General features: G+C 40.0%; 1 protein-coding gene across 1 annotated transcript in view; it reads left to right on the plus strand.

The window, feature by feature from the left end:
- LOC110441811 (E3 ubiquitin-protein ligase SHPRH-like) overlaps positions 1-14521 on the plus strand; it is a 67468-nt gene that overhangs the window by 50257 nt on the left and 2690 nt on the right. The window contains exons 21-30 of the mRNA XM_021485068.1: positions 386-559; positions 797-865; positions 4192-4310; positions 4683-4753; positions 5021-5164; positions 6238-6339; positions 6624-6695; positions 8307-8501; positions 12070-12162; positions 13349-13432. Of these exons, the coding sequence (XP_021340743.1) occupies positions 386-559; positions 797-865; positions 4192-4310; positions 4683-4753; positions 5021-5164; positions 6238-6339; positions 6624-6695; positions 8307-8501; positions 12070-12162; positions 13349-13432 (1123 nt within the window). The remainder of the gene's footprint in view (positions 1-385; positions 560-796; positions 866-4191; positions 4311-4682; positions 4754-5020; positions 5165-6237; positions 6340-6623; positions 6696-8306; positions 8502-12069; positions 12163-13348; positions 13433-14521) is intronic.

Here is a 14521-nt window from a genome sequence, read left to right on the forward strand (position 1 = left end):
CCCCCCCCCCCCCCCAAACCCCCCTAAACTGTCAATTATCTGCTTTTAAGTCTATATATAATCCACCTGTGTCTATGGCCACCTGTAACTGTTCACGATCTCTTCTCTGCACATGTCCATGAACCATATCTGACTTGAGAGCAATCATTTCCTGGGATTCTCAGAAGATCAGTAGCCTAGTTGTTAATGCTCTTCGCATTTAAGGGTCACGCTTGCCAATATTTGAAGCATGTTGTAAGGGAAAATCATGACTAACATAGGAAGTTTCAGGGTTTGGAAACTGGGATAAAGTTACCTATTTGTTTGAGGAATCAGTCTCAAACTAAATCCAAAGCTTTTACCAGTTTCTGCCAATGTTGTAAGGGAGAGACATTTGTTTATACAGTTTCCATGGTTCCCGAGGGCTGGAGCTGACTCTACATGCCAGACTGGTGGAGCTGGAATCTACACACGAGAAACTGCTGCAAGGGATCGGGCAACTGTGTGAGCCTCTGACCCGTGACATGATGAATCTGTCTGTGGAGTGCTGCCTTCGACCAGTGGGACAGATACTTAAGAGGTACAAATCTCGATAGTACATCTAATCCTCATGCATATAACTAGTAGCTGTAACAAACTTCCATAAAAATTAATTAGAGCTAAGGTTTCGATTATGAAAATGAAATACTGTATAATAAAACAATACTAATTAATAATGTAAAATATCTAATGAATTAGGAAAATATTATCTGTATTATATTGTATTAATACTTAAACGATAGACAACGGATAATGTCAATCCTGCTAATTTCTACAGCTGCCAGCTCTGCCTTGTTGACAAGCTTTTTGAAGACTATGAATCCAAGCTGTTCTCCATCACCCAGAAGTAAGTAGACATCTGTCCTGTTGTATCGCTTAACTGTCTCTGTATTTCTCCGACTACTTGCCATGTAAGATACATGTGTACAATATGGAATACTCATGTGGGATACATGTCATAATTAATAGGATCCATTTCTCCTGTGTGATGTATAAGAAATTTCAAGCCAAGGGTAGGTTTTTAAAGTATAGCTAAAGGCAATGAAATAATTATTTTTCTCCCACATTGTCCTACCTTAAAAAAAAGGTGTAATGGTGCCCTGTGTACTGCACCATCATCAAGGGCACATGAAATTTTAGCCTACCAAACGTGAGAATGCACCTGTGAAGTATGGGATAAAAATTGTTTCTCTTACCCTGAGCAGGTGTATCTACACTTGTATCAGTGTGAGATATCCTTGTCACTTACCCTGGGCAGGTGTATCCACACATTTATCAGTGTGAGATATCCTTGTCACTTACCCTGAGCAGGTGTATCCACACTTTTACCACTGTGAGATATCCTTGTCACTTACCTTGAGCAGGTGTATTCACAATTTTACCACTGTGAGATATCCTTGTCACTAACCCTGGGCAGGTGTATCCACACTTTTATCAGTGTGAGATATCCTTGTCACTTACTCTGAGCAGGTGTATCCACACTTTTACCACTGTGAGATTTCCTTGTCACTTACCCTGGGCAGGTATATCCACACATTTACCTGTGTGAGATATCTTTGTCACTTACCCTGAGCAGGTATATGCACACTTTTTCCAGTTTGAGATATCCTTGTCACTTTCCCTGAGCAGGTGTATCCACACTTTTATCAGTGTGAGATATCCTTGTCACTTACTCTGAGCAGGTGTATTCACAATTTTACCCACTGTGAGATATCCTTGTCACTAACCCTAGGCAGGTGTATCCACACTTTTACCTGTGTGAGATATCCTTGTCACTGACCCTGAGCAGGTATATCCACACTTTTTCCAGTTTGAGATAACCTTGTCACTTACCCTGGGCAGGTGTATCCACACACTTACCTGTGTGAGATATCCTTGTCACTGACCCTGAGCAGGTATATCCACACTTTTGCCAGTTTGAGATATCCTTGTCACTTACCCTGGGCAGGCGTATCCACACATTTACCTGTGTGAGATTTCCTTGTCACTTACCCTGAGCAGGTATATCCCCACTTTTTCCAGTTTGAGATATCCTTGTCACTTACCCTGGGAAGGTGTATCCACACATTTACCTGTGTGAGATATCTTTGTCACTTACCCTGAGCAGGTATATGCACACTTTTTCCAGTTTGAGATATCCTTGTCACTTTCCCTGAGCAGGTGTATCCACACTTTTACCACTGTGAGATATCCTTGTCACTTACCCTGGGCAGGTGTTTCCACACTTATACCAGTGTGAGATATCCTTGTCACTTACCCTGGGCAGGTGTATCCACACATTTACCTGTGTGAGATATCCTTGTCACTTACCCTGAGCAGGTATATCCACACTTTTTCCAGTTTGAGATATCCTTGTCACTTACCCTGAGCAGGTGTATCCACACTTTTACCTGTGTGAGATATCCTTGTCACTTACCCTGGGCAGGGAATCCACACTTTTACCACTGTGAGATATCCTTGTCACTAACCCTGGGCAGGTGTATCCACACTTTTACCACCGTGAGATATCCTTGTCACTTACCCTGGGCAGGAGTATCCACACTTTTACCAGTGTGAGATTTCCTTGTCACTTACCCTGGGCAGGTGTATCCACACTTTTACCACTGTGAGATATCCTTGTCACTTACCCTGAGGAGGTATATCCACACTTTTTCCAGTTTGAGATATCCTTGTCACTTACCCTGGGCAGGTGTATCCACACTTTTACCACTGTGAGATATCCTTGTCACTTACCCTGGGCAGGGAATCCACACTTTTATCAGTGTGAGATATCCTTGTCACTTACCCTGAGGAGGTATATCCACACTTTTTCCAGTTTGAGATATCCTTGTCACTTACCCGGGGCAGGTGTATCCACACTTTTACTTTTATCCTTGTTCCTTACCCGAGTTGGAGCATACTGTCTCTATTTGTGTTTCAGGCCGATGGCAACGGTGGAGGGGGACCACACTACTACCACCCGCCGACAGGGAACCTGGGCCGACAGCTAGCTCGAAAAATCACTCAAGGTCAAGATATCCTTGTCACTTACCCTGAGCAGGTATATCCACACTTTTACCACTGTGAGAGATCCGTGTAACTTGCCCTGGGCAGGTGTATCCACACATTTACCGGTGTGAGATATCCTTGTCACGTACCCTGGGCAGGTGTATCCAAAATTTTACTTTTATCCTTGTTACTTACCCGCGTTGGAGCATACTGTCTATATTTGTGTTAGGTGTATCCACACTTTTACCGGAGTGAGATATCCTTGTCACTTACCCGGGGCAGGTGTATCCACACTTTTTCCAGTTTGAGATATCCTTGTCACTTACCCGGGGCAGGTGTATCCACACTTTTATCAGTGTGAGATATTATTGTCACTTACCCTGGGCAGGCTAATCCACACTTTTACCACTGTGATATATCCTTGTCACTTACCCTGGGCTGTTGTATCCACACTTTTACCACTGGGAGATATCCGTGTCACTTACCCTGGGCAGGTGGAGCCACACTTTTACTTTTATCCTTGTTCCTTACCCGAGTTGGAGCATACTGTCTCTATTTGTGTTTCAGGCCGATGGCAACGGTGGAGGGGGGCCACACTACTACCACCCGCCGACAGGGAACCTAGGCCGACAGCGAGCTCGAAAAATCACTCAAGGTCAAGATATCCTTGTCACTTACCCGGGGCAGGTGTATCCACACTTTTTCCAGTTTGAGATATCCTTGTCACTTACCCTAGGCAGGGAATCCACACTTTTATCAGCGTGAGATATCCTTGTCACTTACCCGGGGCAGGTGTATCCACACTTTTCCCAGTGTGAGTTTTCCTTGTCACTTACCCTGGGCAGGTGACAAGGAAATCTCACACTGGTAAAAGCGTGGATACACCTGCCCAGTGTGAGATATCCTTGTCACTTACCCGGGGCAGGTGTATCCACACTTTTTCCAGTGTGAGATTTCCTTGTCACCTGCCCAGGGTAAGTGACAAGGTTATCTCACACTGATAAAAGTGTGGATTCCCTGCCCAGGGGAAGGGACAAGAATTTCTCTTACCCTGGACAGGTGTATCTCCACTTCTTTCTGTGTGAGATATCCTTGTCACTTTCCCTGGGCAGGTGTATCCACACTTTTACTTTTATCCTTGTTACTTACCCGAGTTGGAGCATACTGTCTATATTTGTGTTTCAGGCCGATGGCAACGGTGGAGGGGGACCACACTAATACCACCCGCCGACAGGGAACCTGGGCCGACAGCGAGCTCGAAAAATCACTCAAGGTCATCCTGAGCTTTGCTAAGATCTACAGAGGTACATAGGGATTGTGACCTGCTTAGGCTAACAAACCTTTTCTCAGACAAACTTTTCCTGTACTGATCCAGAGTTTTTTTTGCTGGGTCCTGGCCACTCTAGATCCAGGTTAGCGGAGATATGTTCAACACTTCTTGCCTTAACAAATTGCTGTAACTATTGGCTAAAAATTTATGATGGAACCCCCATCCACCCACCACCACCAAGCCCTCCACCTCCCTATCAGTTCAATAAGATGAAAAGGAGCAAGAAGAAGCAATTTCTAAAGATAATTCCGAATTTGTAAGATGATACTATATGGTTAACAGATCCAGAGATGAGAACTGTATAATTATAATGAAGAATACTTCAGTATGTGCTTTATTTCTACAGTTGGCCTACATCTGATAGAGTTTGGAACCACACACATCAAACTAATGGATACTCTCAAGAAGGAATTCAAGGTAAGCAGCACTATCATCTCAAAACCTGTCTCACTGGGAAGTCAGTTGTTAATGTAATACCACTGATGACCAGGAAGTTGTTTTAAGTTACAGTCTTTGATGTACCTCAAGTTTTAGCACTGTTAAACAAGTCACAACGGTTTGTTACCAGGAAGTGCAGCTGTTAGTGACTGCATACAAGTTGTTTGTCACATTGATTGTATTTGTACAGTCGCTTTTACTGTGTTGTGCTCCCTATTAAATCTATAATTCTGTCCTGACTCTCAGAACCTACGTTCAGTGTGGATAGCCAAGCATGAACAGTACCAGGCACTGGATGAACTGGACATGGCTACCACCAGACTGAGGCTGCGTCTCCCTGATGAGGAACTTCCCGACACCACTCAACTCCACGTCTTACAGCCTGCTGAGGTCAGCCTCCCTATCTCACTGTCTGTACTTGTTTTATGTCAAGATAGTTTTCTTTAATATTTCACTTTTACTGAGACAGCAGAAATACATAGGTTATGACCAGGATATTTGGAATACAGTCCAAATCAATAGATTGAAGAATACATGGTTTAAATTTCGACAAATCTAGGATTATGTTTCCATCAGTTTGGAGGCAGACAGCTTGAATTCCGCAAATGTTGTGAATGGTAGATGATAGAAAGTAAATAAAAAGTTTAATAAAGATGACAACATTTAATACAATATGAAACTGCTCAACAATTAAATCACACAGCCATCGGTATAAAGAATAGAAATAAAATTTAAAACAAATTGTATATGTAATGTACATACCAGTTTGGCATAGGCTGCCATACCGTAATCGTCCAAATAAACAGTTCAATATTTCTAAAGTGAAGATAGCATTGAATCCATTATTATAATGTGGATTGATGATTGATGATCGAGAATCCGCTGTGAATAATGCCTTGCCGACATTGTTTTCATGAAATAATAAATGATAATGCAGCTACAACAGGGTAATAGTACAGGTTCGAAATGATACTGCCGTTCATCCTCCATTTATCAGACACCTGTATAAACACAATGAGTGCAGACTGCAGTCTGTGCCTCGAGGCATGTCGATGGCATGCAGTAGGTGTGATCCACAGGTGTTATTAACTGTTAGATAAATGGATAGGATAATTACTAAGGACTTGAGCAGGTGGAGATAAGTTTGAGGAACACAGGTTAATCAAGCAATAACAGTTTGAGTGATCTGGGGTCACTTAACCAGTTGGGACCAAGTATACTTTTCACAGGGGGTATTAGCGTAAAGCGAGTTTGAGTAAGTGGGGTTTCATTGTACTCGCTATTCTGGTTAGAATAGCTGGGATATTTTGGAAACCCTGTCAATCTTGAAGTGTTTTTGATGTTATTTGTTTGTATGAAAATCATGTCATCGAAGGTGTAAAATATAACTATTTACTATATAGGTAACTGGTAAGTGTAAGTATGGTAACTGATATGCTAACTGAAAACCTCATTTCTCACAGCTTGCGCAGCAGAAATTAAAACTGCGAACAGAGTTAACTGTAGCCAAGAATGAGCTGCGCAAGAAAGTTGGACAGCTGTTCTATCTGAAGAATCTGTCAAAGGTAATGCTGCCTGGAGTGTATATAATTAGATATTCAATTATTAATAAGTAAACTTAGGTATTTGATGCTATATGATGAAACTTTGTTATTTGAACTTTGGACAGTTGTATAAACATTAGATCAAAGTATTTAGATTGTTATAATTAGATATTTGGAATTAAAGTATGTATAATATGCTAAATATTTGATGTCCATTTAGGTTTTATTAGATATATCAGTTGATATTATAAGAATGTTTGGATAGGTAAAATCATCATAATCATATTGAGACGTTTGGGTTACAGAATCAGATTGGTAATGAGGATGGAGTGAACCCTGAACCCTGTCCTATCTGTCAGCGGGAACTAGGTGTGGAGGTGAGTCTGGCCACCTAGTACTCTACTATAATAACCAAGTCTGGTCACCTAGTGATCTTCTGTAATAAACAAGTCTGGCCTCCTAGTACTCTATTATAATAAACAGGTCTGGCCCCCTAGTACTTTACTATAATAACCAAGTCTGGTCACCTAGTACTCTACTGTAAAAAACAAGTCAAGCCACCCAGTACTCTACTATAATAAACAAGTCTGGCCACCTAGTACTCTACTGTAATAAACAAGTCAAGCCACCCAGTACTCTACTATGATAACCAAGTCTGGCCACCTAGTACTCTACTGTAATAAACAGGTCTGGCCACCCAGTACTCGACTGTAATAAACAAGTCAAGCCACCCAGTACTCTACTATGATAACCAAGTCTGGCCACCTAGTACTCTACTGTAATAAAAAGGTCTGGTCACCTAGTACTCTACTGTAATAAACAGGTCTGCCCACCTAGTACTCTACTGTAATAAACAGGTCTGACTACCTAGTACTCTAATGTAATAAACAGGTCTGACCACCTAGTACTATACTGTAATAAACAGGTCTGGCCACCTAGAACTCTACTGTAATAAACAAGTCTGGCCACCTAGTACTCTATTATAATAAACAGGTCTGGCCACCTAGTACTCTACTATAATAACCAAGTCTGGTCACCTAGTGATCTACTGTAATAAACAATTCTGGCCACCTAGTGATCTACTGTAATAAACAAGTCTGGCCGCCTAGTGATCTACTGTAATAAACAAGTCTGGTCACCTAGTACTCTACTGTAATAAAGAGGTCTGGTCACCTAGTACTCTACTGTAATAAACAGGTCTGCCCACCTAGTACTCTAATGTAATAAACAGGTCTGACCACCTAGTCCTCGACTGTAATAAACAGGTCTGACCACCTAGTCCTCTAATGTAATAAACAGGTCTGACCACCTAGTCCTCTAATGTAATAAACAGGTCTGACCACCTAGAACTCGACTGTAATAAACAGGTCTGACCACCTAGGACTCTACTGTAATAAACAGGTCTGACCACCAAGTACTCTACTGTAATAAACCGGACTCACCACCTAGTACTCTAATGTAATAAACAGGTCTGACCACCTAGAACTCGACTGTAATAAACAGGTCTGACCACCTAGTCCTCGACTGTAATAAACAGGTCTGACCACCTAGGACTCTACTGTAATAAACAGGTCTGACCACCAAGTACTCTACTGTAATAAACAGGTCTGGCCACCTAGTACTCTACTGTAATAAACAGGTCTGTCCACCTAGTACTCTACTGTAATAAACAGGTCTGACCACCAAGTACTCTACTGTAATAAACAGGTCTGACCACCTAGTACTCTAATGTAATAAACAGGTCTGACCACCTAGTACTCGACTGTAATAAACAGGTCTGACCACCTAGTACTCTACTGTAATAAACAGGTCTGGCCACCTAGTACTCTTTTGTGATAAACAGGTCTGACCACCTAGTACTCTACTGTAATAAACAGGTCTGACCACCTAGTACTCTTTTGTGATAAACAGGTCTGACCACCTAGTACTCTACTGTAATAAAAAGAGTCTGGCCACTTAGTTATGTATTGCTATGTTTTTTCCCCCAGTGGAGTGTGGTCCAGTGCGGCCATTGCTACTGTATTGAGTGTATCCGTGTCATGGTTGTCCAGTACAGCTTCGGTAGCCAGAACAAACGCCTCAAGTGTGCGGTTTGTCGTCAGCTCAACTTCATCAGTGATATCTCCTATGTCAGCACCAAGGTCACACCTGTTGACAATGGCACGGAAAGCATCAGGGTTATGGTAAGTAAAACCTTCATAATCAGCGCCTCATTTTGTTTGCTACCTTACCTAATTAGGGACCCGTATCGGAGATACTCTGTCTGTCTGTCTGTCTGTCTGTCTGTCCGTCCACAAATTTTGTTCCTGGCTGATAACTTTGGTATTTATTGACCGATGTACATGAAACTTGGTCAAGATGTTCAGTTCACAAAAATACACATTGAGGTAAAAAGTCAAGGTCAAAGGTCAAGCTCATTATGTTCAAAGGTCAAGGTCAAATTTTACATCTTTTCACTGATGAACATTTTGTTATGACATTATGAAGCAAAGTTGATCAGAATTAAACAAGGAGTCAACTGACAAAAGGTCAAGGTCATCGGATCAGGGGTCAAGGTCAAATTTTGTAGCTTTTCACTGGTGAACATTTCGCTATGACATTATTGAGAAAAGTTGTTCAGAATTAAACAAAGAGACACACCGAGGTAAAAAGTCAAGGTCAAAGGTCAAGGTCATTATGTTCAAATGTCAAGGTCAAATTTTACATCTTTTCACTGATGAACATTTTGTTATGACATTATGAAGCAAAGTTGATCAGAATTAAACAAGGAGTCAACTGACCAAAGGTCAAGGTCATCGGATCAGGGGTCAAGGTCAAATTTTGTAGCTTTTCACTGGTGAACATTTTGCTATGACATTATTGAGAAAAGTTGTTCAGAATTAAACAAAGAGACACACTGAGGTAAAAAGTCAAGGTCAAAGGTCAAGGTCATTAGATTCAAAGGTCAAGGTCAAATTTTGCATCTTTTCGCTGATGAACATTTTGTTATGACATGATGAAGCAAAGTTGATCAGAATTAAATAAGGAGTCAACTGACCAAAGGTCAAGGTCATTGAGTCAAAGGTCAAGGTCAAATTTTGTATCTTCTCACTGGTGAACATTTCGCTATGACATTTTGAAGCAATGTAGCTCAGAATTAAACAAGGAGTCAATTGACCCAAGGTCACTGGGTCAAAGGTGAAGGTTAAATTTTGTACCTTTTCCCTGATGAACATTTTAGTATGACATTATGAAGCAATATTGTTCAGAACTTAACAAAGAGTCAACTGACCTTAGGTCCAGGTTAGGGGGTGCAACGGGTCAAGGTCAAGTTTTGTATTTTTCACTGATGAACATTTTGTTATGATATTAAGAAGCAAAGTTGGCCGGAATTAAAGAATAAGTCAACTGACCAAAGAGCAGGGTCACTGGGTTAATGGTCTAGGTCATTTGGGTCCAAAGGTCAAAGACAAAGTGGATCTCTGACTTTGACCCTGGCTGTTGATGGAGGAGGTATATAAGGTGAAATTAAAACTAAACAAATCAAAGCTAACAAATGAGCATTGCACCAGTATTAACATTTCTGTTAGCCCAGCAAATATGGAGGTGGAAGGAAACAAGACTCAACTATATGGGCAGATTGCTTCTTGATGATTATGGGGGATATATTGCCACAAGACGGGGCCTTACTGACCTGTCAGTGTTCTAGTTCCACCATGTACCAATATAATGGGGTTTTATTTCTTTTCCTTGATACACCACCAATTTTGATTCTTAATATAAAAATTTGGCTGGAAAAAGGTGACATTATAGCAAGATTTTACTTTATATGAAACAATTGTTATGGTCGCTACATAACAACAACATGATAATCATGTAAGTAGTAGATATCAGGGTCAAGGTCATGCAGTGTGTAGACAGTATATAGCTTCAAGGTCGAATACAAGACATCAAAGTTAAGGTCAGTACAAGACATTGTGTCAACATAATTCCATGGAGAGGGAGCATCATAGTAAAGAGATACAGTATCAAGTACAGACAACATAGTAACAAGATACAGAATCAAGTACAAACAACATAGTAAAGAGATACAGAATCAAGTACAAACAACATAGTAACGAGATACAGAATCCAGTACAGACAACATAGTAACGAGATACAGAATCAAGTACAAACAACATAGTAAAGAGATACAGTATCAAGTACAGACAACATAGTAACAAGATACAGAATCCAGTACAAACAACATAGTAACGAGATACAGAATCCAGTACAGACAACATAGTAACGAGATACAGAATCAAGTACAAACAACATAGTAACGAGATACAGAATCCAGTACAGACAACATAGTAACGAGATACAGAATCAAGTACAAACAACATAGTAACGAGATACAGAATCCAGTACAGACAACATAGTAACGAGATACAGAATCAAGTACAAACAACATAGTAACGAGATACAGAATCCAGTACAGACAACATAGTAACGAGATACAGAATCAAGTACAGACAACATAGTAACGAGATACAGAATCCAGTACAAACAACATAGTAACGAGATACAGAATCCAGTACAGACAACATAGTAACGAGATACAGAATCAAGTACAAACAACATAGTAACGAGATACAGAATCCAGTACAGACAACATAGTAACGAGATACAGAATCCAGTACAAACAACATAGTAACGAGATACAGAATCCAGTACAGACAACATAGTAACGAGATACAGAATCAAGTACAAACAACATAGTAACGAGATACAGAATCCAGTACAGACAACATAGTAACGAGATACAGAATCCAGTACAAACAACATAGTAACGAGATACAGAATCCAGTACAGACAACATAGTAACGAGATACAGAATCAAGTACAAACAACATAGTAACGAGATACAGAATCCAGTACAAACAACATAGTAACGTGATACAGAATCAAGTACAAACAACATAGTAACGAGATACAGAATCAAGTACAAACAACATAGTAACGAGATACAGAATCCAGTACAAACAACATAGTAACGAGATACAGAATCAAGTACAAACAACATAGTAACGGGATACAGAATTAGTACAAACAACATAGTAACGAGATACAGAATTAGTACAAACAACATAGTAACAAGATACAGAATCCAGTACAGACAATATAGTAACGAGATACAGAATCCAGTACAGGCAACATAGTAACGAGATACAGAATCAAGTACAGACAACATAGTAACGAGATACAGAATCAAGTACAAACAAAATAGTAAAGAGATAAAGAATCAAGTACAAACAACATAGTAATGAGATACAGAATCAAGTACAAACAACATAGTAACGAGATACAGAATCAAGTGCAAACAACATAGTAAAGAGATACAGAATTAGTACACACAAAATAGTAACGAGATACAGAATTAGTACAAACAACATAGTAACGAGATACAGAATCAAGTACAAACAACATAGTAACGAGATAAAGAATCCAGTACAAACAACATAGTAAAGAGATACAGAATTAGTACAAACAACAACAACCTCTTTAGTATTAGTTTAGGCAATACACAGGTGAGTGACAATAACCAGACATTGTTTTAGGTTAGAAGTAGGAATGTGGTAAGATTTTAAACTACACTCACAAAATGACTGTAAATAAAGAGGTGTACTATGGTCATTGAGTTTTTTTAGGATGAACACTTGAAGATAACTACAACAAGTTGAGTTTAGAAGAGGGGATAAGTTGCTACACATGTCTTATTGTTGATTTCAGGGCAGTTACTCTATCAAGATAGAGTCTGTTGTCCGATGTATGCTAGGCATAAAAAAGACCGACCCTACAGCCAAGGTCCTGGTGTTTTCTACCGTAAGTCACAGCTAACAGACACAGTTACTGACTGCTTTTACTGATACAGATCACTTAATACCATTTTTACCGTAAGTCACAGCTAACAGACACTGTCACTGACTGCTTTTACTGATACAGATCACTTAATACCGTTTTTACCGTAAGTCACAGCTAACAGACACTGTCACTGACTGCTTTTACTGATACAGATCACTTAATACCGTTTTTACCGTAAGTCACAGCTAACAGACACTGTCACTGACTGCTTTTACTGATACAGATCACTTAATACCATTTTTACCGTAAGTCACAGCTAACAGACACTGTCACTGACTGCTTTTACTGATACAGATCACTTAATACCATTTTTACCGTAAGTCACAGCTAACAGACACTGTCACTGACTGCTTTTACTGATACAGATCACTTAATACCATTTCTACCGTAAGTCACAGCTAACAGACACTGTCACTGACTGCTTTTACTGATACAGATCACTTAATACCATTTCTACCATAAGTCACAGCTAACAGACACAGTTACTGACTGCTTTTACTTATACCGATCACTTAATACCATTTCTACCGTAAGTCACAGCTTACAGACACAGTTACTGACTGCTTTTACTGATACAGCTCACTTAATACCATTTCTACCGTAAGTCCCAGCTTACAGACACAGTTACTGACTGCTTTTACTGATACAGCTCACTTAATACCATTTCTACCGTAAGTCCCAGCTTACAGACACAGTTACTGACTGCTTTTACTGATACCGATCACTTAATTCCATTTCTACCGTAAGTCACAGCTTACAGACACAGTTACTGACTGCTTTTACTGATACCGATCACTTTATACCATTTCTACCGTAAGTCACAGCTTACAGACACAGTTACTGACTGCTTTTACTGATACCGATCACTTAATTCCATTTCTACCGTAAGTCACAGCTTACAGACACAGTTACTGACTGCTTTTACTGATACCGATCACTTAATTCCATTTCTACCGTAAGTCACAGCTTACAGACACAGTTACTGACTGCTTTTACTGATACAGATCAGTTAATACCATTGATCCTAATAAAGATAAATAAATATCATTGATCCTTATTGATATATCAATCTGTCAGATTAGTAATAAAGTGTTGTACTGATGGTATGTAATTAATTTGTTGGTATGTTAATTTGTTGTTACTTCAGTGGAAGAGTGTACTTGGTATCATCGCTGAGGCTCTGGAGGAAAACAACATCACACACCGTACTCTATACACAGGGAAATTCCAGGTAAATAGCACTCTGTAGACAAGGAAATTCCAGGTAAATAGCACTCTGTAGACAGGGAAATTACAGGTAAATAGCACTCTGTAGACAGGGAAATTCCAGGTAAATAGCACTCTGTACACAGGGAAATTCCAGGTAAATAGTACTCTGTAGTCAAGGAAAATCCAGGTAAATAGCACTCTGTACACAGGGAAATTCCAGGTAAATAGCACTCTGTAGACAAGGAAATTCCAGGTAAATAACACTCTGTACACAGGGAAATTCCAGGTAAATAGCACTCTGTACACAAGGAAAATCCAGGTTAATAGCACTCTGTACACAGGGAAAATCCAGGTAAATAACACTCTGTACACAGCGAAATTCCAGGTAAATAGCACTCTGTAGACAGGGAAATTCCAGGTAAATAGCACTCTGTACACAGGGAAATTCCTGGTAAATAACACTCTGTAGACAAGGATATGCATGGTAAATAGCACTCTGTACACAGGGAAATTTGAGGTAAATAGCACTCTGTAGACAGGGAAATTCCAGGTAAATAGCACTCTGTACACAGGGAAATTCCAGTAAAATAGCACTGTAGACAGGGAAATTCCAGGTAATTAGCACTCTGTACACAGGGAAATTCCAGGTAAATAGCACTCTGTAGTCAAGGAAAATCAAGGTAAATAGCACTCTGTACACAGGGAAATTCCAGGTAAATAGCACTCTGTACACAAGGAAAATCCAGGTTAATAGCACTCTGTACACAGGGAAAATCCAGGTAAATAACACTCTGTAGACAAGGGAATTCAAGGTAAATAGCACCCTGTACACAGGGAAATTTGAGGTAAATAGCACTCTGTACACAGGGAAATTCCAGGTAAATAGCACTCTGTACACAGGGAAAATCCAGGTAAATAACACTCTGTAGACAAGGAAATTCAAGGTAAATAGCACTCTGTACACAGGGAAATTTGAGGTAAATAGCACTCTGTACACAGGCAAATTCCAGTAAAATAGCACTGTAGACAGGGAAATTCCAGGTAATTTGCACTCTGTACACAGGGAAAATCCAGGTTAATAGCACTCTGTACACAGGGAAAATTCAGGTAA

The sequence above is a fragment of the Mizuhopecten yessoensis genome, unplaced genomic scaffold, assembly GCF_002113885.1.
Source record: "Mizuhopecten yessoensis strain PY_sf001 unplaced genomic scaffold, ASM211388v2 scaffold716137, whole genome shotgun sequence".
NCBI lineage: Eukaryota > Metazoa > Mollusca > Bivalvia > Pectinida > Pectinidae > Mizuhopecten > Mizuhopecten yessoensis.